This window comes from Puma concolor, chromosome C1 (genome assembly GCF_028749965.1).
Source record: "Puma concolor isolate L17-30 chromosome C1, mPumCon1.1.hap2, whole genome shotgun sequence".
In the NCBI taxonomy this organism is placed as follows: Eukaryota; Metazoa; Chordata; class Mammalia; order Carnivora; family Felidae; genus Puma; species Puma concolor.
The window spans coordinates 1,926,094-1,951,609 of record NC_141674.1 but is presented as its reverse complement, the minus strand read 5'-3'; the positions used below and the strand labels follow the sequence as shown (position 1 = coordinate 1,951,609).

General features: G+C 60.5%; 1 protein-coding gene and 1 long non-coding RNA gene across 9 annotated transcripts in view; one reads left to right on the top strand and one right to left on the bottom strand.

Annotated features, from left to right (window-relative positions):
- The first annotated feature begins 68 nt into the window (after positions 1 to 68).
- Positions 69 to 9,576, top strand: LOC147577723 (uncharacterized). Of its 3 annotated transcripts, XR_015254384.1 has the most exons (5): positions 69 to 2,035; positions 2,428 to 4,407; positions 4,497 to 5,367; positions 5,853 to 5,939; positions 6,373 to 6,860. It is a non-coding gene; the product is annotated as an uncharacterized LOC147577723 (long non-coding RNA). The 3 variants fall into 3 exon arrangements; XR_015254385.1 differs by lacking the exon at positions 6,373 to 6,860 and adding an exon at positions 9,190 to 9,576 and having other exon boundaries at positions 4,497 to 5,939; XR_015254383.1 differs by having other exon boundaries at positions 4,497 to 5,939.
- Positions 9,577 to 12,277: 2,701 nt separating this feature from the next.
- Positions 12,278 to 25,516, bottom strand: part of PRDM16 (PR/SET domain 16) — a 312,652-nt gene continuing 299,413 nt past the window's right edge. For 5 of the 6 annotated variants that reach the window (XM_086715463.1, XM_086715465.1, XM_086715464.1 and 2 more), the window contains 5 exons: positions 23,683 to 23,852; positions 23,241 to 23,415; positions 19,126 to 19,359; positions 18,194 to 18,368; positions 12,278 to 16,985 (listed from right to left, as the gene is read on the bottom strand). In XM_086715463.1, coding sequence (XP_086571589.1) covers positions 16,851 to 16,985; positions 18,194 to 18,368; positions 19,126 to 19,359; positions 23,241 to 23,415; positions 23,683 to 23,852 — 889 coding nt within the window. In that variant the 3' untranslated portion in view covers positions 12,278 to 16,850. The remainder of the gene's footprint in view (positions 16,986 to 18,193; positions 18,369 to 19,125; positions 19,360 to 23,240; positions 23,416 to 23,682; positions 23,853 to 25,516) is intronic. The other variant, XM_086715467.1, reaches the window with a different exon arrangement.

Sequence of the window (25,516 nt, the reverse complement as noted above, 5' to 3'; positions counted from 1 at the left end):
GGGGGAGGGGAGGCGCGGGCGGGCGCGCGCGCGCGCGCGGCCGCAGGCCAGGTGGGCGCCCAGGTGGGTGGGCGCGCGCGCGCGGGCAGGGCGTGGGTCGGGCGGGAGCGGACGGCCGGGCGCGCCCGGGACACCTGGCCGGGCCACCTGCGTCACCGTCCCCACCTGGCCGGCCGGCGCTCACGTGACCCCGCGGCCTGGCGGCTCAGCTCCCCGGGCCGCAGGTGTCCGCCCCCGGACCGCCCACCCCGCCCGCTGCGGCCCGGCCGGCGTCGCCCGCGGGCTTGGGGCGTGCGTGGCCGGGCAGTGACCCTGAGCGGGCTCCCGCCTTCCTTCCCGGCCTGGCTAGCCTGCCTCCTCCTCCAGGAAGCCCTCCTGGAAGCCGACCGGCGCAGAGGGGAACCCGATCTTCTGAAGGCAGGAAAGGCGCCACCTTCTGGATTCTTTCAAAAGTGCGGCCGGAGGGCGGCCCAGCACCGCACAAAACACTTCGCGGTTGTTGATGTGAGGCGTTGGGGTCCGGGAGCCCATGGTCGAGAAGGAATACTTGAGAGGTGCCTGGCTGGCCCAGCGGGGAGAGCGTGTGGCCCCGGGGTGGTGAGTCCGAGCCCCGGGTTGGGTGTAGGGATTACTTAAATACGGTTTCAAAAACTTAAAAAAAATTCTTTAGATGTTTTTGGTGCAAAAACAGGCAGTTATTAAAACACGGGGACAGGCGCCGTGGGCAGAAAGAGCTGCCCCGGGGCTGTGAGAAGTGACTGATTACATACTTTCAGGTTGGGAGGGGGTTAGGGACTGGGAAAGCCTCTAAGGACTTTGGAAGCAAGGTGTCCACGACCTTGAGGGGCCAGCTGCTGTTAAGATAAGGCCATTTACTCCTGTCTAGTAAACCCTTAGTCATGAGACCCTTTAGATGTCTAGCAGTGGGCCACGTGCTTGGAGGCTGGTGGCCAGCATGTATCTTGGGGGGATAAAGGAAGGGATTTTTACAGGATCCTGGAGGTCAGGCTAATGTCAAGCCAAGGTTGCCCTTTGCCTTTAGCACATTGACATCGAGGCAGCTGAGCTCCTCGGGAAGGTCTCTCTGCCCGTCTCAGGTACTTGTCAGTGGGCTGCAAAGGGACTTTAACCTTTTCTGTATTTCTTCCGCCTTTGTTTTCCACACCAGTGGTTTTCATCACCCCCATTTTACAGGTAGGGCCACTGAGGCTTGGGAAGGAGGGCGCTTGCTAGCCTGTGCAAAATCAAGCCCAGCCTGCAAGCCTGGCCCTTCCGGGTCTTGTCCACGGTGGGTCCCCCGGGCGGAGGCTGCCACAGAGGCTAATTTCAGGAACCAGGATCTTTAGTCCTGCCGGAGGCGCCAGGGGCTGGGAGAGGTGACCTGTCGTTCCACCAGGCCGGGGCGGAATGTCCTTTGTCACCCAGCCTCCCCAGCCCCCAGCCCCACACCATCCCAGGGTGTGGCAACGGCAGAGTGCTCCCGGTTCGCCCCTGCTCGGGAACCGTCCGTGCCCATCCAGCAGGGGCAGCGGCCTCCGCTTCCCCGTGAAGCCCACCCCTCTTGTTCACACTCTGCCTGTGCAGCCCCCCTCCCCGCACCTTTCCAGGGGGAAAGCCCGCGTGACTCTTTCCCAGGCTCCCCATCCTGCGGGGGGCCCAGCCCTGCTCAGGAGAGCTGGAGCCCTCTCCGTGGGAGAGACATCCTCTTGCCCCACTGAGCCGGTGACAGGCCGCCTGCCGAAACCTCAGGAGCCATTGTGTGTTTGTGCCTAGTCACGGGGTCTGCCTCTCGTCCCTGCTCTGTTCCTCCTGCAGCTGGTGTCCCAGAAAGAGAAGGCTCGTGGAGGACAGCCGCGGCGCCCTTGGAAGCCCCTGGCGCGAGGGGTGTGCTCGCTACGGCAGCACGTCCTGGTGAGCGCTGACCGTGCCACCTCCCTTCTTCCTGATGTCACAGCCCTTCATCTGGGGCCAGCCCAGGGTTCATCTGTAGCAAGACGACTTCTCCTTCCTGCTTTCCTTCTCCTTTCGCTTGGAGGTATTTATTGAGCGCCTACTGTGTGCTGACCGTTGGGCTCAGCGTCAGAGATACAGCTCTGAGCAAATCGGATTTGGTCTCTGTCCTGAAGGTCCTGACTGCGGCTTGTGCGGGGGGGAGGCGGGGGGGGGGTCAGCACCACCGTACTGCCCCTGAAGAGGGCTAGGAGACCTGAGACCCGGCGGATGAGCCGGAGTTAGCTGGATGAAAGGGGACGGAGGGGTGTCAGGCAGGGTCACAGCACGTGCGGGGGCTCTGAGGTGGGAGGGCGTGCGGTCCGAATGACAGCCTGAAGGGCCGTGGGGCTGGGGTAGAAGAGCAGGATGGGGGTAGGACAGGGGAGACTGGCGTGGCCTTGCCATCTGGGCGTGCGGTCTATGGTTTCTCCTCAGGGCAGCAAGGAGCCGCTCAGGTGGGAGCAACGGGCCGAAATGATCAGATCTGACGGAAAGACCCCTCAGGCAGCAGGGGAGAGGGCAGGGAGGACGGCTGAAGCAGACACCCTGAGCCCCAACCCAGACCAAGGAAGCTGATGTCTTGCCTCTGGAATGCTTTCGGGGCGGGGAGCTCACCCCCTCCCAATACAGATCGTTGCATTGTCTGCCTTCATCACGTTTTTTAGACGTTCCTGGCGTGACGTGGTATCCAGAATTTTCATCATCCTGGCATGTTCCCCCAAGACACTTCAAAATGTGCCAAAATCCTTCTCAAAATGTGGTCTTCGGAACAGAACCCGGTACCACGCCAGTATAAGAAAACGGGGAAAGACTCACCTCCTCTCTTCTGGATATGATACCTCTGTTAATACAGCCTCATCCTGCTGCAGCCCTTACATGTATCCATCCCACAGCACAGAGCCCGAGGCCCTATATGCAGCAGGGGCTCAGCCAGTGCCTGGTGACTCACTGATGTGATCTGAGGTCCCAGGACTGAGCCCCAGAGATGGCGAGTGCCAGCCTCCTTCTGACCTGTCTCCAGGTTCCCTTTTCCGGAGAGGCCCATTGCTAAATTTCCATTTGAACGCACTGGGACGTGCATTTGGGTGAATTTTCAGACCACCTTGGTGCCTGTGCTGACCCCAGGCCTTGGTGCGGTGGGCAAGGTGCAGGGGCGTGTCAGCCCGCAGGGCACAGTCTAGCCCGGGGGCATAGGCCCGCCCTCCCCTGGCAGCTCCCTCTCCGGGGCTGCGTGAGGGGGTGCCACAGCCTCACAGGGCCGACTTGGCATTTTCTTGGGTGTCGTGGTTTGAAGGGTCCCGCCCAGCACACCTGTGGCCGGCCCGATGCTTGCCCGGCGTCGGGTCTCCCGTCCCCTGCCACGGGGTGCAGGTGCCACCTGGGGGACCCAGGTTGGCCACGGGAAGGTGCCCAATGGGGCCGTCAGTGCCATCTGTGTGTGTTTTGGGTAGGGGGAGCCGATGGCTGACCCCTGTGGGTGGACTGCTTCTGGGCAGAGCCCTGGGAAAGGTGGGGCGCTGCTGCCCTCCAGAGGCCATCTTGGGTACTGCACCCACAGGTCCAGCCTGTAGGAAGGGGAGCTGGTGGTCCTTGGGCCTTGGTCCGGGGGGAGAAGAGGGCCCGCGGGTGCCTGACCCCCACTCAGTGCTTTCCTATAAAACACATATTCAGAACCCTGCTTGGTCATTGCAGGGTTAATCCCCACCCCAGCCCTTCCTGCCCAGTACCTACTTGGCCCCACCAGCACCCCGAATCTGGCTCTGTCCCCAAACTGGGGGGCTCTGGGGGGCATCTCCTTGTCTCCAGCTGGCTCAGTGTGTGGTTGGGGCCAGGTGACCCGGAGCGAGTGGCTTGCCTTCCCCGGGCCCCTGCTGTCTCAGTCACAAGCTGGGGGTTAATGATGATCGTCTAAGTAGTGTAGACCTGGTTCTCAGGAGGGGCCTGGAAGGGAGCGGCTCCGGGGTCATAAGTGGGGGGAGAAGGACCCCAGGGCTGCCCGCAGGGGTGAGTCTCTTCAACTCTCTGCGCCCTGTGGCTGAGACCACGAGTGCCGGGGGCCAGGGGACACAGTGGCCGGGGACACAGTGGCCCTCCTTCCCCGCTTCGGGCCTCCGGGCTGGCCCCACCCCTGGCTGACAGATGAAGGATGCTTATCTCATGAAACCCCACGAGGCCCTCTGCAGGGCCCCCCAACGTCAAAAATAAGGACCCCAGTGTTTGCTCCCCGAAGCTCGGGGCCTTTGCACATGCCATGGTTTCTGCCTGGGATTCTCTTCCTCGGCAGTCTTCACGGAGCCGTCCCCCGATCCTGCATACCTTTGCCTCAAGCACACCTTCTCAACCAGGCCTTTGCTCACCACCCCACAGAGGAAGGAAGGCACTCCTCACCAAACTCATTACTCCTGGTTCCTTGAGGTGGGTTGACTTGAGTCCCTCCCAAAATACGTTAAAACCCTAATCCCAGTATCTGTGACGTGCCCTTATTTGGAAATACGATTTTGCAGATGTAAGTAAGACAACGTCAGAGTAGAACAGGCCGGGCCCTAAATCCAGTGCTCAGTGTCCTCATACAAAGGGGGACATTTAGACACAGAATAGAGAAGGCCAAGGGATGACAGAGGCGAGGGCTGAAGTGACGTGGTCACAGGCCGAGGGACACGAGGATGGCTGGCAGCACCAGAGGCTGGAAGAGACGAGAAAGACCCTGCCCTGGAGCCCCCGGGGGCAGGCGTTCAGCCCTCCAGCCTCCAGACGTGACAGGACCCGCTTCTGTGGCTTAGAGCAGCCCAGGGAGCAGATTCAGGCAGCCGTCTCCCTGTCTCCTCTGCCCTCCGGTGAGTCCTCTGCTTTGCTCATCTGTTTCCCGGTGTCCCTCTGGGCCTTGGACGCCCGCCTGTGGGGGTGGGAGCGGGCTGATCTGCAGAATGGTGGCCGGTCGGCCCGGGGTTTCACGGGCCTTCGTGTAGCGGGCCTGGAAGGGCTTGGAAGGGTCTGGAAGGGCCCAGAGGGGGCTGGAAGGGTCTGGAAGGGTCTGGAAGGAGCTGACAGGTCCTGGAAGGACTTGGAAGGGGCTGGCAGGGCCTGGAAGGGCCCAGAAGGGGCCAGAAGGGCCTGGAAGGGCCTGGAAGGGGCTGGGGCAGTCGGCAGGAGCTCACCCCGCACACCCCAGACTCCCTACTGGCCCGAGGGTTTTTTAGCCTTGAGAATTGAAAGGCAGCTGCTGTGTGGCCCTGGTTCCCGCCTTTCCCACGAAAGCCTTGGAGGTGATGCCACTGTCCCATCTCTGGACCACCGCAGGAGGCCACAGGCCGCCTCAGCTCCTACAGCCAGCGTCCCAGGCCTGGAGCTGCACATCAGTGTGTGTGCCTTTGGAAGGTAACGTGTGGGTCAGCCTGGAGCTCAGGAACGAGGGGCCTTCCCCGTGCAGCGTCCCCAGCGGGGGGAGGATGTGCACCCCCAACCCCGTGACTGCCCGGGTTTCCCTCTAGGGAAGTCGATACTCAAGTCTGCAGGACCCCTTTCCCGTGGCCTGAGGGCACCCAGTGCCCCTGGACGTCTTGCTTTGAGACTTCCAGGGGCCGCTGGGGCTGCAGCCCAGAGAGATGATGCCCTGGGGCCGGCGGCCCCCCAGGAGGCCTTTCGGCCTGACAATCCGGGTGTCTGGTGCCGGGGCCGAGGACAAACAAGGCCGCGGGGCGTGTCTACGTCCCCTTTCAGGGCCGAGCGCCCAGTGCCCGTGGCCTGCCCCCCTCCCTTCCTGGGAATGTGCCGGGGGGAGGGAAGGGGCACAACCGTGTCCTTTATTCTCTGGGCCCGGGTACCGGGCTGACCGACCCCTCGCTGCGGGGCCCCGCGTCCAGCCGGCGGGCAGCTGGGAAAGGCCTCGCTGATCTCGGAGGACGCTGCGGCCGTGAGTGGGCCTGAGGACAGAGGCTCCTCTGTGCTGGGTGAGTGGAGGCCCGGGCCGGGTGGGGTTCCCAGAGGGGGGGCGGGGCGGCACAGGAGCCCGATTGCCAAGCGGGGCCTGGCTGCCTGTCTGGCCCACCAGGGGAGCCCTGCCGAGCAGAAGGCTCAGCTCAGCAGAAGGCCACTCGCCCTTGTCTCCCAAAGGGCAAACGGTCATTACTTGCCGTTAAGCGCCTACTGTTTGCATCCTTTTATTAAGTTCTACGCCACGTAACTGAGAGGCGACGCTTTGCCCGTTGTCACCTGGCTAGTGAGTGGCCGCAGTCAGGATGAGTCTGTCTGACTGCAGAGCCCGGGCCCCTGTGCAGTGATCACGGACTCTTTCAGGTTTCCAAAGAAGCAGGGAATTTTTTTAAAAACGTGTGTATGGCCTCCAGCTGAGAGTTTCAAACATTGTAAGGATTTCACTTACAGTGAAAGCAGCTCCCACAATCACCAACCAGAAAACTGAACAGAAACTACAGGAAGGCGGGGGACATGGTTCCTGGGAGGAAGAAGTGAGTCGGGAGAGCCCCACAGATGCACGGCTTTCTTCCCAGAGGCAGAATGCGGTGGTCTGACCCAGCTGGGGGGACAGACGTGGGGTTCAGGGAGGTGGGGGAGGGGGCGGGGACCTCTGGCAGAGGTTCAGAGACGGAGCTCCAGGAAGCCTCCAGAAACGCTACTCTGTGCACACGCAGAGGGAGGTCCCAGGAAGCCAGGCACAGAGCAGTTACCAGGACCAACAGCACTCAGTGTCCACGCAGGGCCTGGGGGCTTTAAATGCCAGTCACCCAGAATGAAGAGGCCTCGTGGCTGCGGGGCATTTGATGGGGACCAAAGGCCATATTTCAGGTGTGAGCTTAGCCTTCAGGTGTGAAGGCTGCTGTGTGCCTGAGCCGATGAGCTGTGCAGTAAGCCTTGAAAAGCATTTACAAGCATTTACAAGCTCCAGCACCTGGTGATTTAAGGAATCCGTGCCCAAAAGGATTTAAAGGAATCTGTGCACAAAATCAAAAAAAGAATGTATGGTGAGTGTAATCAAAAGAGAAAGAATACTAGTCAAATGCAAATTCTAAAAACAAAAATAGACAATATATAAAAGTAAAAGAAACAGTAGCAGCAGATAAGATGCTACGGAAGAAAAGATCCGTGAACTTGAAGCTCGGCCGATACGAGTTCCCCGAAATGAACGCCGAGAGAGCAAAGCCTGGAAAAAGCAGGCAGAGGCTTGCTGATCTGGGCTGATGTCAAGCAGTCTAACGATAATACGTAGAGTCGGAGGCCCCAAAGGGGTGAGGGGCGAGAATGTCTGTGTGACAAAGTCATGGCCAAAAATGTTCCAAGTGTGAGAAAATCCTCAAGCCCACAGATCCGAGAGCCTCAGGAGTACAAAGAGAGCCCCACCGTGGCACCTGGCACCTCATAATCGGATGACTAGGAACCACGACGGAGAGAAAGCCTTGACGCCTTAAGAGAATCAAGACACGAATCACGGCTGAGTCGTCACTGGAAACCCCGTGAGCCTGGGGAACGGAGCCCTGTCCCCGGCGTGTTAAAACCGTCTACAACCAAGATGTCCTTCAAAACTGAAAGTGAGGTCAGTACATTTTCAGACAAAGGATAAGAGACCTGACACCCCAAGAATGTCAAAGGAGGTTTTTTCCCCTTGGGAACTGTAAACACGTGAAAACACGTGAGATTTTTTTCCTGGATGTATTTTAAAAAGCTCTTTACAAGATAGTAGACTATTTTTTTAAAAAATATTTTTTATTAATTTTTTAATAAATTTCATTATAAAAATTTATAATTTTTTATAAATTTTTATAAATTTCACACTCTGTCTCTCTCAAAAATAAATTTAAAAATTTTTAGTATTTATTTTTGAGAGAGACAGAGACAGAACGGAAGCGGTGGAGGGGCAGAGAGAGAGATTGAGGGAGGCACAGAATCCGAAGCAGGCTCCAGGCTCCGAGCTGTCGGCACAGAACCCGACACGGGGCTCCAAGTCACGAACCTTGAGATCGTGACCTGCATCGAAGTCGGACGCTCAACTGGTGCCCCGAAAGTAGAGTATTTAAAGCAAGAGTAATGACGTGGAGTTTCTGACACGTGTAGAAGTAAGATATACTGAGGCGGAGAATAGAATTACACTTTTGCAAGGTTCATACGTTTTATGTAAAATGGTATAATGTCATTTAAAGATAGATACTCGTAAAAAATTAAAGATAAAGCACTTGACCCAACCCGGGACTTAACAACGATAAAAATCGTGGCGATGTAGGGACAGAAGGGAGCTTCCTCGTCCGGGTACAGGCACCTACAGCTGGCATGGTGCCCAGCGGTGAGGAGTGGGCAGTGGTCTCCTTCGGCTCTGGTGCCAGAGAGGTCCACCCTGTCCACTTCTGTTCCCTGTTGGTCCTTGCCAGGGCCGTGGGGCAAGAAAAAGCATACATTTTGGAAAGGAAGAACTGTTTCTCTTTAAATGACCCCCTAAGTGTCTACAAGTCATTGAGGAGAAGATTGGAGCCCCTCCCCAGCCTTTCCCCCGCTCCCCCCTCTGTCTCTCCAGCTTCCCAGGGAAAACCTCTCCCAGGGCGCCTGGGTGGCTCGGTCGGTTAAGCATCTGATTTCAGCTCAGGTCATGATCTCACATTCGTGGTGTCGAACCCCACGTCGGGCTCTGCGCTGACCGTGTAGAGCCTGCTGGGATTCTCTCTCCCCCTCTCTCTGCCCCTCCCCTGCTCTGCACGTGCACGCACGCTCGCTCCAAATAAATAAATAAACATTCAAAACCCAGCCTTCTCTGAGTTGGGTATTTATTCACCTCGTACATGTTCCGCTTTCTGCTCGCATGACCTGCCATAAACAGTCCGCAGAAACGCTCCTGGCATTTTTAAGCTGTGCCGGCGGTTTCAGCCGGAAGTCTGTGCCTATAAGGTCTGCATTGCCAGCCTGGGTGGAAGGTGCCAAGTCCCTCTAGGAACCTCAAGCTTCATGACGGACTCGTGCCTCAAAGAGGGAGTGGGCGGGACGCAGTTTTTACAAAAATCAGGTTAATCGAGGTACAAGGCACCTGTACCTAGACCGCCCCTCGGAATGTACTGTTAGTTGAGTCTGACACAAGTGCGTAGGTGTGTAACCACACGCACGCCCCGGACAGCCTCCTCCGCCTCTCTTCCCACCTCCAGCCCCCTCCCCGTCCCTACAGCTCTGCCTTTTCTAGAATGCCGTGTGTCCGTGTATTTTCAGAGACCGAACGTACTGACAACGGCCGGATCGTACGTAAAGACAGGACTCTGAGCTCTGACCCACAGTGTGAGAGAAAAACCCAGAAAGTCAAACAGGAACCCCTGGAACAATGGGCCCAAAGGGGCCAGGACTCGATCCGTCACCGGCGGCCTCCCTACGTTTTGTCCCCACCTCTGACTCTGAGGCAGCCAGAGGAAGCCGCGTGCATCCCCAACCAATCACGTGGGGTGCCTGCTTCTGGCCAGTGCCTCGACTCCCTGGTGCCGTCTGGGCTCATCTGGAACTTTCCCTTTTTCCACCGGGAGGCTCCCCAGGCCCCTGCCGTCCTTCAAATCTCCACCAAGTCCAGTGCTGTTGGCGGACCCCCTGCTGCACGGAGCTCTGAGTAACGTCCTCTGTCCTCTGACGGGCGGCCTTCCGTCGCTCCCATGGCTTACGCTTTCACTCACCAGTGGATGGACACTCAGGTTCTTTCCAGTTTGGGGCGATTACAGATAAGGCCACTGTGGACGTCGGCATACAGATCTTTGTGCAGATGCTGGTTTTTCAGCTCACTCACTGTGTTCTAGAAGCAGGCTCTTGCTCTCTACAGGCTTTAAGGCTTCCCGGAACCTCCTGATGGGCTCAGGAATCGGAGGGCCACAAGCCAGGTCCCAGGACAGAAGAGGCAAGTCTGTCCTTTAGGGTTTTGGGTGGCTCCAGCCCCCCGCCGCGGGGCCTCAGCTGGTGCCCACATCCCCCTTCTTGTAACCTTAGAATTCTATCCTCTTCTGCCCTGGACCCTGGAGCTGACTCTGACTTCCCTTTCCTGAATCCAGAATAAGCCGTGTGGAAGACGTTGCCGGCTACGGTGAGCACAGGTGCCTTTTCCTTCACAGAGACTGCGATCCTGGCTGGTGACTGCAAGTCCCTTCCCACGCCAGAACCCCGCCCGGCTCCTCGGACCCCACGAAAGCCACCTTGCGTCGGGCCATTTTGCCCCAAATGAGGACACGTCTCGGTTTGGGGAAGACATTCGCTGCCGCGAGAAAGAAGGTTAACGATTCTCAAAATAGCTTCTCTGCAAATAAGCAACAGGCTCGCTTGGCCCCAGATGAATCTGAGGGCAATTTCAAAAGCATCTCTTTTCCCAGAAAACAGATTCCTCATTGACACATGTTTCTCCAGTTGATTCTTGCCCCCCACCCCCTGCCTTTTCCCCCGTCTTTTGTGCAAGGAGCTGGGTTGCAGAGACAAAGTCCGCTTGTCAGCGGCTGGTCCTCTCCGCTCTCCCTTCCTCCGGGCGCCCCGACAACAGGGCTATTATCAGATAGCTCCCTCGTGGCTTGGATTTTCCTCTCCCCTCAGGGCGAACGAGGAGAAAGGTTGCCAGGCTGGACAAGGACGGGAGGCACTGGAGCCCCGGGGCGGCGAGCTCCGGGAAGGGCCGCGGTGGGGGGCCCTGGACACTGTCACTCTGTCGCTGGAGTAACTTGGAAGCACAGCCATTCATCAGACTCATGATTCGCATGATCTGTCCTCCGAGAACGGAAGTGTGTCCCCCAGAGACAGGCCTCTCGTGCTGCCTCCTCGCCTGGAGCTCTGGGGTGAACCCCGCATCTGACCATCGGGGTCAAGACCTCACAGACACCTCATCAGTCACATCTGGGGGGAAAATGACCTGGAAACATTCAAACGCTTCCCCCAAGCGACGCCTCCCTGGGGAAACACACTCCACTTGAAGGTATTAAGAGAATGCAGAGGCTCAATGCCCCAGATTTGGGTCCGGGGATCTTGTTTCAAGATCAACTTTTGTTTCTTCCCTTTTGTGGCTACCAGCACTGCCGTGGCAGGGACCCCAGGCCTCCTCTCCCCATCGCTCCCGTCAGAGCCCGTTCGGGCCCCTCAGAGGCACTGCTGTTCCCAGAATCCATGTGGGAACTTGCCTGCGGTGAGGGTCCTTATAGCAAATCGTCTATCCGTCCGTCCATCCACCCATCTACGCGTCCACGTGTGCAGCCCATCTTCTACCGAGAGAGTGTTCAGGCTAGGCCTTGGGGATTGAGAGGCGAGTCCTGACATTTCCCATCTCTGCAGCCCCAAATCCAGTGCAAGTGGTGATTTCTGACCAGGGAACAGGCGCAGGGGCCTCTGTGAGTCCCAGGGGGCCGAGAGGTTGCGGGGAAACTCTGGACCAGACCCTTCTACAGCTGCCAGGGGGAAGGCATCGTCCCCCAGTTCGTCTGTTGGACATTAAATCTTGTTTTCTTCCTGCCTCACACCCCTGGGGAGGGCCGTGTGTCGTCTTGGGGAGGGTGGGGGCTGTTCTGCTAGAGAGACAGCTCCTTGAGTGTGCAAGGCAAGCTATCCGCCTCAACTCCATGCTCTGGTGGAAGGAGAGAGGCCACCGGGCGGACTTCCTGCTGTGAGTCCCCGGAATTTAGGGGCTGAACCTTGCACTTGAGCGGGTGAAGGTGGGGGGCATGTAAAGGAGGGGCGAGGAGCCCCCCTGAAGCCCCAGACATCTGTTCAGTCCCAGTCTACCTGGCCATCGCCTGGTGGGCAGGCTCAGGTCCCGACTGGGGACAGTGCAAGCAAGGACAGCAGGCATAGCCACTGTGGAGGGCTGGCCGGTGGGGAGGGCTAGTCAGTGGGGAGGTCCAGTCTTAGGAACGGCTGTGTTTAGGATTGGCCTTATGGGATGGGCTTCTCCACCGCCAAGAGACGTCATACAAGAGTTCCCGGTGGCCGGCTCGGGGCCCAGGTGCAGCTGGAGGCAGACAGGCCTGGAGGTGGACAGGCCTGGGGGCCAAAGTGCCTCGGGGGAGACGCACTTAGGGGAGAGCCCGCCTGGAGATCATCACTCTCACCGCAGGGCCATCCAGAGTGGTGGCACCTTCACTGAGATTGTTTTCTGGGAAATGTGACTAGCGAGGGTACCTGCCCTGGAGGTGGTGTTGAGATGATGGCCTTGCACGTGTCGCAGCCTGTCCCCGGGGACCCTTGACCCAGGCTGGCGAGCCTTGCCGCTGGCCACGCTCCGACCCCGAGTCCTTCCCCATCCCGGGGGCCTCTGTTGCCCCTCAGTGAAGCTCGCGGGCACCGAGACTTAGAAAAGCACACAGATTTATTGCGTATCAATCTCATGTATAAATTCATTGTAGCATCGGAAAGATTACATATAGTCCTATTCTACAGCATTAACCTCCGATCGGCTGCTCTAGCCTTCATCTTAAAGACGTTTCTCGACACAAGTACATCTGTCTTTATCACAAGCATCAAAACGAAATCTGCAGAATCACTCTCGATGATTTGCTACACGGGGTGTCTTTGACTTCACGGTCGTCAGCGATTTCCGCGTCGATTAAGAACTGCGCTTTGGCGTGAGCAGTTCTGAGCTCCTAGTCCGGAGGACGTAGACCCTAATCACGTAATTCAACAAGTGCATCTACGGAATTCTCCTTTTCATAAAAATTTCACGAACAGACACAGTAATGACCGCTAAACACGAGCCATGCACGGTTTACTGGTAACAGAAGCAATTTACAATCAGGGGGACATGGGACACACACCTGCCTCCTTCTCAATGGTTTTTTTTTTTTTAAAAAACATTATCTGAAAGCCTGACATTTACACTTGATTTCTTTTTCAACACTATACAGTTCTAAAAGAAAAACGAAACAAAAACCCAGAAAACAAACTGAACCGAATCTGTAATGGAACAAGGGCAAGTGGGGGGGGGGGGCGTCTTGCCAGCAGTTACATATGCACACGTGATGTGTTCTGACACGGGGGCTCAGCTTCCCTCGTCTCGGGAACACCGACGGTAGGAAACACACCGAGAGACACCTTGGGAAGTGCTCTGCTCACGAGCGAATTGCACGATTGGAAACTCAAGCTGCCTTTTGCTTTGTTTTCTTTTCTTTCTTTTCCCAAAGCCGTAGTACGAATCGGGGACAGAAAGGAAAAACACCACAAAACTGGAATGCAGGGAGGGAAGGAAGGCTCCTGGACTCACGCAGGAATGTCTTGTCACAGTATTGCTCGCTGCTGCACAGACAGTTTCATGGCTTTTGATTCCCGGCTGACCTCCACCGACCGGGAGCGGCCGCGGCCTCGCCACCCTAGCCGGGCCGGGCGCGAGGTACCCGGCTCTCCTGGGTGGCGCTGCCCCCTCGCCTCTCTCCCGGGCAGCACAGTAAATACAGCTCAGTAGATTTCAGTCACTTGGGCAGGGGGACGAGGGACGGGGGGACGGGGCGGGGGACCACAATCCAGTGCTTCGAGGCTTCAAGGCTACCACGGGTGACACGTATTTGGGCAAGTGCTTTGCGAACGCTCATTGAAGAAGCAGCTAGGACAGAGAGGGCCGAGGGCCCTGCGAGTTTCCGGGGCCAGGCTCGGGCCGTGGAGGCGCTGGGCCTTTCAGGGTCTGGGCAGACCGGCTGTGCTCCTGCCTCGGACGGGAAGGCCGCCGGGGCTCACCCTGTCCGCTGATGTGCACCCGGGGTCCCAGGCGGGCTGCAGGAGTGCACACCCCTGGGTTCAGAACAGGGGGTCTCTGGGGCCCACTCATGAAGGCCCTGTCTGGCCAAAGGATCGGAGCCCCATGCGTCCTACCCAATTGTCCCGGGACCGAGAGCAGCGGCGGGGGTGGGGTGGGACGGCGTCGGCCGCTGGCGGCCGAGGTCTGAGGGACGGAGGGCAGGGCAAGGAGGCTTCCTTCTGAATTTCCATTAGGGGATGTCAATCGTCCAAAGAAAGAACACCGTCGAGGCTGGACAGAAGGACCCTGGCCCGGTGGTGCCCGAGTGCACGGGCCTGACCCTGGCCACCACCCAAGGACACGTTGGCCAGCCAGCCCGTTCCCCTGTTGCAGCCGTGCCCTGAGGCTGGGGTCTCAGAATTCTGGCCGTCCGGCTCCCCGGCCCCCCACCGTCCGGGCTGGGCCTGATTGGCCCGTGCTGGTGCTGTGGCCCGGAGATGGAGAACCGCAGGGAGGGCAGCTCCCTGTGGTCTGGGGCGGGGAGAAGTGCCAGGCGTGGGGAGGAAATGGTCACTCTGTCGGGGGTCCAGGGACAGACCCCCCCCCCCAGACCTGTCAAGTGCTTGGGCCCACGGGACTGAATGTTTAGGAGAAATGGGGCTAGTGCTCTAGCTGTTCTCAGGGGGACAAAGGTAAGGACTCAAGATGTGCAGCTGGGGCGCTGGGAGGGAGGGAAAGAGAAAGAGGCCTGCCGGGACTGGCCGGAAAGGACACAACGCCCCTTATCTGGGACCACGGAGAACAGGCACTCAGGTCTCCACGGGCCAAACTTCCTCTTTTGGGCGGAGAGAGGCATATCGCAAAAAAAAGCACACACCTTACTCTTTAGCAGAAGAAATGTAATTTGGGTTTACAGAAGTGGGCGTTTATGTCCGAGGTCGGCTCTGCGAAACGGTCCGACGCGGAGGGAGGGGAAATCGGAAAGCCCACGCCACGCCTGGCGGGCCCGGGGTGGAGGTGGGTGCGTGTGAGGAGGTGAGGGGGCCCCGCCTGCAAAGCCTCAGCTCTTCATGGAGCGCGGCCACCTTCCAGCCGCACACGCGTGTGAGCGGCCTGGGCGCCCGTGAGGCCGGCTGGGTCTCGCCGCCTCCTGTGGACCGAGAGCGGGGTGGGAACCCTTTCGCCGGGGCCCGCGGGCCCCACGCAGGCCTCCAGCGCCGACACAGACGATTGTCGCTGGCCTGGAGTGGCGGGGGGGACCCGGGGGCGCGGCTGCTCCGGCCTGCCTGCTGCCCCTGGGCCAGAGCCAAGGACTCGTCCCCCGCCAGACCCCCGTCCTCAGGTGCGGCCGCGCCCTCACCGCTTGCGTCTACATTCTTTTTTAAGGGCCACTTGGGCGATCTTTTTCTCTTGTTGGGACACTCTTACTTTTTTTTTCTTCCAAACAATAAAAGAAATAAATAGAACACTTGTCTTAAATGCAAAGGTAACTGAGACTCTAATTTAACAAAAACACGTGATTGTCTGGAAACGGGGCAGCAGGATCCGTCGGGGGGCGCGGGGGTATTTGGCACATTTAAAACCTCCCCGCTCCCTGGTTATCAATCACACAACACACAACCTTATACACGGTTTTGGTCCTTCACTAGATACTTATATTAACAATATTTCTTCACAATAAGAATGTCTAATGCCAAAATACTGTTAAGGAAGAAATAAAATAAGAAAAGAAATGAATTAGAAAAAATTACAAGTTATATACAGATTCAGGTAAATTCCATCAGGGAAACAAATTATGAGTTGAAATTGGCCCCTATGGGAATAACTTAAAGCCCATCCGAGTGGAGAAGCAGCCCCGTCCCGACCGGGCTGTGCTGTCTTTGCTCCCGAGGCAGGTCCCACCTGGATGCCCTTCCGTTCTGGTGCCGGGCCGGCCCGCCAGGAAGCCGCGCGTGGAGCAGAGGTGGTGGTCGTGTCCTGGAGCCCGGGTCTCACGCGGGCACAGAGCCTGGCGGGCGGCCTCGGGCAGGGGAGCCGCAGAACGCGCCCCACGGCGGCCATGGGGGATGCCCACTCTCCCCCTTGTCCGTCTGACGGTGCGGGTGGGGGTCGGGCTGGAGACCCGGTGTGGCCAGCGGGGCCCCCCCTCGGCAGGGTGGCCGGCGTGGGTGTGGCTGATGCGCAGGCCGTGTGGGCAGGAGCGTGGGATGCCAAGCCCACCCTTGCACAGGGGACCAGAGCCGCGGCCCCCACCTTCCCCGTTCAATCGGGGGGGTCTTGGTGGGGGCCACAGGCACGACTCACATGCCACACACACCTCCCAGCCTTGGGCCAGCCCAGGACACCACCTCTAAGAATTCCGAGGTACAGTCTGAAACTGCTCCCAGGGGAGGGTCCCAGCCCCCTTGGTTCTGCGCAGGGCTGGGGTGGTGGGGGGGGGGGCAGAATCACGGCTTTACAAACACGGTCAGGGATAGAAAATTTCTCCGTTATCTACAGTATAAAGAGCACACCCAAACACGGTACCAGTTCCCAGTGTGGGCTTGCAAATAGGCTGAGATTTCAAAGCAATGCAAAATTACTCTTAAAAAACAATTTGCAAGTCATTTTTCGATTCTTTAAAAAATACTGTCTATTTTTAAAACCACATGCTTAAATAGACTCTGTCGTCAATAAGATTACCAAAAGGGTTACTCTCGTGATTCTCATTATAAAAATCGTTGGGGCGATCTCCCTTTCCAGGGCACACCCGTGTCTGTCCGTTCCTTTCCGAGGCACCAGGCGGGTGCCAAAGTGGCCCGGCTGGCTTCAGTTTGGGATTGAAATCCCGCCCTCACCCGGCGGGTCGGTTCCGTGAGCAGCTCCCGCGAGCCGCACGTGGCCGGCCGTGCGTTGTACCATTTCTGGAACGCTGTTCCGGAGACCAATTCTTAGACGGTGGGGCTCCAGGACCGCTCAGCGACTCCTGGGTTCTGAGTTTTCACCGGAAAAGTTAGAGCTGAACCATAGTGTGTGTGTGTGTGTGTGGGGGGGGTGCTGAGGAGTGATCCACACAGGTGATGGGGGGTCTCTCTGGCCCAGGCCACGCCGCTCCCCAAGGCTCACTTCTCCATCTCCCGCAGCCGGGACTTCTGTTGGGACGTCGGGGCCCCACGATGCCTTGCTTGGACTCAGACCCCAGCCCGTCCTGGGCCCGTCAGAGGTGGTTGATGGGGTTAAAGGCTCCGGACTCTGGTGTGGCTCCCGTGATGTTTAACCAGGCATCCAGAGGGCTCTGGGAAGAGGTGTGGAGAGGAGCCTCCTCGGAGAGGGACAGCATCATTGCATACGCCTGGCCGGGGAGAGGACAAGGACACACGTGCACACACACACACACACACACACACACACACAAAACAGGCAGGTGAGCTGCGTGAGCTGGGGTTCTGCAGATCCCAGAGGGCCCCTTCCTAGCCCCCCGTTGCCCTCTGGCTGGGCTGAGCCTTGCGCAGATCCAGACTCTCCCCTGGGGCCCGGAAGCGGAAGATGTGGTGGGAGGTGGCGGGGTGAGTGTCTGCTGGGCTCCCGTGCAGACAGTGGCAAGAAGCCGTGGTCCTGGCTGGCCTCTGTGCACAGAGGCCCCTCGGCTCTTTGCGGTGCTCCCCCTGCCCCACCCCCACTTTTTCGAGGGCCCTGGGAGTTGCTGGTGGTCGACAAGAGGCAGTGTCTGTCTGGGGGGCACCGGTGGGCCTGGGGGCTGCCCGTCTGGACAACCGTGGGGACGGCACGGGGCGACCCGGGGAAGCGGACACACAGCTGGTGTGAGCTGGGCGCCGACGCGTTTCTGGGCCTGGGGCGTGGCTGGCCCACGGGACAATTCTGCCGCAAGACACAGGGCACGAGGTAATGGGACCTGGGGACCATCCGGAGCAGAGCGGGGCGGGGGAAGGCCGACCCTCCTCCCACCCGGGTTTACACTCTGGACAGGATTAGTAAAAAGACAAAGACAGACACGCAGACGGTTTTTGCCGAGACTCAGGGGTGGGCCGACGGAGACCCCGCTCCTCTAGACGGATGAAAGCAGGAAGCGGGGCCCTGCGGCCGCCTGCGCTACAGAAGGGGGGGTCGAGGCCCACCCTGACGCCCTCGCTGACCCTGCCGGAGCTCCATTGTGGAACGAGTGGCTGTGTGAGAGGGGGCTTCCTTCAAGAGAAGCCTGGGCCGCCAGCCATTCGTGCTTGAATCGGAGAGGGAGGAAGGCCTGCCCGGCTTCAAGGCTGGACGCCCGGCCGCGGGCGCCTGTCGCCGGGGACAAGAGGGCAGCGACCCACGCGTCCGGGAATGCCCGGTTCCCATTCATCTGCCTCAACCTCTCCCTGCCCCACCCCTGCTCGCGGGGGAGGGGCGGTGGCTTGGCCGTCTCTAGCCGATGCAGTGGGCCCCGGGACAGCGGTCCTGGCGTGCCCCAGGCCCAGGATGGCCACCACGAGAGGAGGCACGGCCGCCACCTGCCACCTGGCCTGGGGGTGCCGGGGGTGGGGGGCTCTGCTCGGTACCTACCTGGTTCTTAGCCTGCCTGTACAGTGTCTGCTTTAAAGCCTCAGAGTCTAAGGTGGGATTAAGCACATCTTTAACTTCAAACGCTTCCTCAGCTGCTCTGCGCAGATCGAGCCCCTTCCCAAAAGTCGGCATCGGCTCCAAAGCTAACAGACCGCCTGGTTGCTCCTCAATACACCTGCACCAATGACCGGGGAGAGGGGGCCTGGCGTTAGCTGGTCTGGCCTCTGGCCGCCTCTCTGATGCCCCACGGCCGGCTCCGTGCCTGCATGCACGCCATGGCACCTCCGCGAGCCACATGCACAAGGAGACGGACACACAGACACGTCGACACCTGGACAGAAGCCACACAGATGCAGGAGGGCCACGGACGGAGGCCACCGGAGGGGGCGAGGGCGTGCACACACCACAAGCAGCAGGGGGGGGGGCGCCCGGGGCTCTGGGGACGGAGGACAGATCGGGGGGCCGCTCTGGAGGGCGCGGGGACTCCCGCTCCCAGGACCCAGGGGCGAGGGGAAACGGGCAGTCCCTGCAGGGCTCCCCCAGGACCGTCTGGAGTGCTGCCCTGCTTGCAAACCGCCAGTGCTCAGCCTGCCGGAGGCCAGACGCCACTGCCCCGGCCGCGGGACGGAGGCCGTGTCGCTACGGACCAGCTCCCGCTCAGCTCGGGAGCGTGCCTGCCGCCGCCCCCCAGGCTTGGGAAGTGTGTGTGGGAGGGGGCGGGCCAGCCCCTGACCCCCTGCCTCGGGCTGGGCCTCGCAGCCTGTAGGTGGAACCTCCCACCGCGGTGGAGACACCTGCTGGGAACCGGGGTGAACCCAACCAGGAGGATGCTGGGGCCTCGGGTGGCCTGAGAGCGAGGTCGCCCGCACGATGTTCAGGCCCCTCCCTGGCCCGGGCCCTAGCAGGTCCGGCTGCCCGGGCGTGGCCCCCACCTTCGCGTGTGTTCGAAGCCCACGGCCAGGGAGGTGGGCGGATCCTCGTCCTCCTCGTCCTCATAGGCACCCTGGGGTTCGGGCGTGGGGGACACGGTGTCGTCCTGGGACTTCCCCGCCAGACTGTCGTCGTCCTCCTCCTCCTCTTCCTCCTCCTCCTCCTCCACATCCTCCGGCTTCCCGCTGGCCAGGCCCGGACACTGGGAGTTGCCGTCCAGGTCCTGGACCTCCGGCCTGAAGGGACAGGGGAGGGAGTTAGCCCCGGGGCCCACAAGGCCTCCGACTGGGCTCCGGTCGGCTCTCCCCCCATGGCCGTCTTCACCCCCCCGTGGAAAGAGCCTGCATTGTCGGAACCCTCGGCCTCAACAGCCCCTTGAGGAGCGAGCGAGGGTGTGGCAAGGGCGAGAGCAGGGATTCAGGATGCGCGCGTCAGGGAGGGAGGCCACGACCAGTCTAGCGGGGACAGGGGTCTTGGGCGCTGGAGCCGGGGTTGGGCACTGCACAAGGGGTACCCTTGGGGAGGTTTGCTGATCGACCCTTGCTGGCTCCTCCTGGCCAGCCACGAGGACACAGGGACACTGGCAACCCAGAGTGAGGGGGCCTCTGCCGACAGAGGCTCTGGGGGCCTAGGGATCCGTAGGGTGGGGGCTGAGCTGCTGTCAGCCAGGGAAACCCACCCAGACGAGTTTGTTTCGGAGGCCGATGGCCTCCCTCCTGCAGCCCAGACCCCACATCTCCCTCCTAGTGACTCTGGCTGGGTGACACTTTTCCACTCTGGATCCTCGTTATTAAGAGGAAAACACCCAGGGGACCTGGGTGGTTCAGCCTGACTCGTCTGACTCTTGATCTCTTGATCTTGGCTCAGGTCTTGGTCTCAACGTTCACGGGTTCAAGCCCCAAGGCAGGTCTGCTGTGTGGAATTCTCCCTCTCTCTCTGCCCCTCCCCTGCTCTCTCTCTCTCTCTCTCTCTCAAAATAAATAAAAACTTAAAAAAAAAAAAAAAAAAGGAAAAAACCCAAGCTGAGCAATGGTGAGCCTTCTCGTTTCTTTCTGAAGATGTTGGCAGGTGTCCAGCGTGGAGGGGGAGGGGGAGGCTGGGCAGACGCCTCCTGAGCCCACGTCTGGGCCGGAGTTCAGAGCCCCCAGACCCCGTTCCTCCTGGAGCTCACATGGCCCACAGGAATCCATCCACTGATGTCAGGGGAGACCGGGGTCCTGGTCTGGGCATCAGGTAGAGGGGGTGCCACTTCCGAGTGACTGCTGGCCTCCACACTCAGGGATCTGTGCAGACAGACTGGGCCGGGAGGTCCCCGATCTCCAGGCTGTTGGCCCTGCCCATTTTCCATCCTTGCCTTTCCCGGAGGAAGTATAAGATGCTGACACGTGACCGGCCTTCCCGGACGTGCAGAACCCTTGACGTCTCCCTTCTCGATGGCCCCTCGCACTGTCACCAGGCACGCATCCATCCGCCAGGGGCAAGGGCTCTGGAGCCAAGTGACACGGGCCGGGACCCGGGTCTTGCCTTTGTCCCTGGCTCTCTGGTGGGTGACCTTGCCATCTCGGAGCCTGTGCCCCCTCGGCGGTGTGAGGGTGGGATGAACCGCGCAGGTGGCTGTCTTGGGGGCCGGGACTGGGACTGTGTTCAGCAGGTGGCCCTGTGCATGTCTAATCGGAGTTAAGAGTGCTTTGCAGTTTCTATATATGGGCCCCTCTGTTTGGGAGCAGGGACCGCAGCCCCACGCAGGAGGCCTGTATCCACCAGGAGCACTCAGTGGGGGGCAGCAGGGACAGAGGATGGGGTCCCGCAGGCCGGCGTCAGCTTCAGACAGAGCGGGCACCTGTGGCAGGTGACGTCCCGGGGCCACCGTGACCCAGCGCCGGGGCTGGGCTTGCACAACTGGAGCCCGGACTCTCCTGGTTCTGGAGGCTGGAGTCTGAGACCCGGGTGCAGGCGGGCCTGGTTCCTTCTGAGGCTCAGGGACAACTGTCCGGGCCTCCCGCAGCCGCTGGCGTTTGGCAGGCGATCCGTGGCGCCCGATGGCTGTAGGTGTATCTCCCCATCTCCCATCTCTGCTACATGACACGGCTTCTCCCCGTGTGTTCTGTGCCCTAATCTCTTCTTTCACGACATCGCGTGGCACTGGGAGCCACCCTGGTGACCTCATCTTAACCAATTACATCGGTAAAGACCCTATCTCCAAACGAGGTGACGTTCTGAGGTACTAGGGGTCAGGATTTGGCGGGGGACACAGTTCAGCCCAGGTATTTAAGGGCTTCTGGGGCCAGGGAGCCTGGCATCCCTAGATTCTCCTTGACGATCAAGAGAAGGAAACTGGTTCCGGACGAGAACCCGAGAATGTCAGCGTCGGCCCCACACAGAACCGCCAACGTCTCAGCACTTGACGCAGGGTGGTGGCTTCGTGTCAACTGTGATCGTGGTTCTCACTTCTGGCGATGATGTGGGACATCTCCTGGAGGTTCCCCAGCTCCCGGGGACAGGGTCTCAGCAGGACAGGCCATCCGAGGGCCTGGGTCTGTGGCCAGCTCCGCCCCGGGCTTTCTGAGGGACGTGGGGCCCAGTCTTCTCTGTCTGAGCCTCGCCTCCTGCCCCTCCCGCAGGGGCTGGACGGGAAGCCCCGGTTGAGACGCTCCGTGGAGAAGGTTAGGGTGATGCCGTCTCCTCTCCCCTCTGTCCTGCCGGGTTTCTGGTCCTCACGGCAAAGAGCTGGGCCACCTGGGCTCTAGACGTGAAGGTCTTCCCGGCGCTCCTGGGCTCACCCTGGCATGGCCGCCCACCCGGTGGTGGATGCCACTGACAAGCCCTTGTAGGCTCTTCGTCGGCCTCTGTCTTGGGTGGCCCTCCTGTGGCCAGCCTAAGGGCCAGGGCTCTGGGCCCAGGTTCCAGTCCGGCTTTGTGGCTGGAGCAGCCCCCCCCCCCCCACTTCACCGGGCTGTCTTCCTCCTCTGCAGAATTAGGGGCTCGCACCCCAAGGCCACTTGAAGTTTGCAGCGTCTCTGGTTTTCTGCCGGCTGGTCTGGCCCCAGCTTTTATGCAAGGAGAATGTCTTCCTGGGGGTCTGACGGGTCCTTCCAGAAGGGACCCCCAGAGTAAATGCCACACCGTGAGCCTTGGGATCCAGGGTTGTGCAGTACACCCTCCACATCTCAAATCTGAATTCTGCCATTTTTCTGCGACCGTGTGCATGTGCGTATGAAATGTGTGTGTATGCACGTACGTGTGTGTGTGTGTATGTGCATTGTGCGTGCATGTGCATGTATATATGTGGTGTGCATGTGCGTACGAGTGTGTGTGCATGTGCATGAGTGTGTGCATCTGTGTGCATGTGCATGTATATATGTGGTGTGTACGTATGTGTGTACATGTGTATATGTGTGTAAATATACACATGTGTGTAGGTAAGCATGTGGGTAACTTCATGTGTGTATATCCATATGCACATGTGTTCACGTGTCCGCGCATGTGCATATATTTGCGGGTATGTGTGTACATGTGTGCACGTGTCTGATTTCATGCAGATGCAGACATGTGTGCATGGGTTTGCATGTGCACACGTATGTACGTGTGTGCATACATGTACACACACGTGTGTCGCCATGTGCATGCGTGTATGTGTGCATACGCGTGCACATGCACGTGTGACTTCGTGTGTGCACACGTGTGCGTGTGTGTGTTTAAAGGGGCGGCGCTCCTGTTTGGAAACCTGCAGTGCCTCGGACTCCACAGAAATGTCGTAGACTCTCACATCCACGGCAGAACTCACGCCAGAGCCCTCACCTGGCCTGTGCTCCGCGGCACGCCCGTGACGCCCAAGCCAAAGCACGCCGGCAGCTCGGTGCGGCTGTAAGCACACGGCGCGCACCCTCAGCCCGGGTGCTTACTGTCACCACCAGAGACGAAGGTGGGAGGGGACCCCCTGGCCGAAGCCCCCCCCACCCCCCGCCACGTGCAGGGGGCAGACCCGGGCCACAACGGTGCCCGTCGGTCTCACCCTGCGCTGCGGGCCCCTACTCATGGAGACTTGGGGCTGGGTGGGGTGCCCCTGCTCTGGGCGTGGCCACGCAGGTGGGCTTGGGGTCCGGAACGGACTTCTTACCGTTTGTCTGTTCGCGTTGATGCTTGGTTCATCTCACTATTGGCAATAAAGTTTCTGATTTCAGAGAAATAGGAGTCCTCTTTCTCGTCTAAAAGTGCATGGTTGTCTGACTCGGACGCGGGGGAGGAGGCACTGGTCCCCAGGTGGTTTGTGAGGACCCCGGAGTGCTGGCTCACTGTGGGGACGGGGGGGGGGGGGGGGGGGGGAGCATCAGAGAAAGAGCATCCCTCAGCTGAGCCCTCCCCTCCCCTTCCTCTCCCTCCCGTCTCTCCCCTCCTCCCCTCCCCCTCCCCCTTCTCTCTCCCCTCCTCTCCCCTGTCTTCTCCTCTCCTTCTCCCCCACCCCTCCCCTGTCTTCTCCTCTCCCCTTCCCCCTCCCCTTCCCTGTCTTCTCCCTCCTCCTCCTTCCCTCCCCCCACCCCCACCCCATGCCCACAGCCCACCTGGGGCGTGCTCGTGCTCGTGCTTCTTGAGGTGCCGGTCCAGGTTGGTCTGCTGCCCGAAGCAGCGGTTGCACAGGTGGCACTTGAAGGGCTTCTCCTTGTTGTGGATGTTCCGGACGTGCCGCTGCAGGTTGGAGGAGATGCTGAAGGAGCGGTCGCAGTACTTACACCTGGAAGACACGCGCGCCTCAGAGAAGCCCCGCCCCGCAGCCTCGCAGACGCCCCGCCCCCGCCTCCTGGCAGGCGGGGCAGGGGGGCGGGCGGTGGGGACCCACCCGGTGCTGCCGCAGGGGGCCCCCTGGGCCGGGCCGCCGGTGCACCCGGGTCCCCCCTCCCCGCTGCCCGAGGGCCGCACTCCCAGCAGCCTCAAGGGGGCAGCCGAGCACCATGGAAGCCTCTCGATGCTTTGCCCCGGTCCCCCCCCCAAGGAGGAGCCTGCATCCTGCTCCCGGCCACCTTCCTCCCGTCGGAGAGAAGGCGAAGAGACCCCCCCCCCCCCAACTCTGGTATGGGGAGAGCTGGCCTGGACCCCGCCGCCTTTTAGTGGGTCTGCGGGCACGTGGGGCCTCGCGTGCCAATTCACTAACTGGGGGCCGGGGGCTGCCCCAACTTCCCCAGAGGCCGTCCCCCGCCTCCCTGACACGGACCGCGAGGGTTCCGCGGGCCGCACGCGATCGCCTCGCGTCCCTGCCCCTCTGCGGACGGTGATCGCGGGCCCGGGCGGAGCACTGAAAAAATCCGAGAACGACGCTCCCTCCACCGGCGCCTCAGTCGGGTCCCTCAGAGTGTCCGTGACCTGAGCGGTGCCCCCTCGGTGTGGGGGCCTGGGGCGGGCGCGGCCTTTGCTCGCAGGCCCCGAGGGCAGGAAAGGGAGGCTATTCTCCCAGTTGAGGGAAATATCCACACCCAGAAGCCAGAAACAGCGGCCGAGCTGGAGCTGGAGGGAGGGTGGCCCGACAGCCGCCACCACACGTCTGCAGAGCCGCACCGGCGCCTCCTGGTGGCGGAAGTCCGAGCAGAGGGGACCTGATGCAGTCGTGTTCAGGTGCACATGTGTGTGTGCCCATGTGCAGGTGTGTGCACGCGCGAGCGTCCGTGTGCAGGAGTGCACGTGCATGTGTGTGCGCGCCTGGTCCTCAGAAGGCCTCCAGGGATGCTTCCGGTGTCAGAGGCTGTGAACACTTGCAACATTGTCCGCAGGCTAGTTTATTTCCCGGTCGTCTTGGAAACAAACAGCTTCTGCAGGGGGCAGGAGGCAGTGCCCCCCCCCCCACCCCCCCCCGAGTCTCTCAGGAGCCGTCTTCCCAGCAGGTCCCAGCAGGGCACGCGATGGAGGTGTGTGTTCTTCCGGAGGGTGCGGCTGGAGGTGCCAGGGACCTGTCCTGAGTGTGGCAGCGTGGTGTTCCCACAGGAGGCCCCTCCCCCCTCCATCGCTCCAACATAGAATACGCTCACGTGCCCTGGGCCACGGGAACCGAGTCGTGCCCGAGGGTGCCTCCGAAACCTCAGCCTCCCACCCGGGGCCGGGCCGGCAGGCTGTGAGGCCGGCCTTCACGGCACTGCCCTGCCCGGCTGAGAGCACTGAGGGCACTGCCCTGCCCGGCTGACGTTTGACACCTGCCCAGGCAGTCTGGCCATCACAGTGCACTTGGGGGGGGGGGCCCGAGGCAGGAAGCTTTAGGCCCCCGCCGGCAGCTGGAGCCTCCTGCCTGAGCCCCCGGGCGGATAGCACTGTGCCCGGGAGCGGAGCTGTCCCTGCTCCCAGGGACAGCTTGATGAAGCCGTCCAGGGGAGCCCACTTCCTGCCTCACGGCCCCTGGGGGTCTGAGGACGG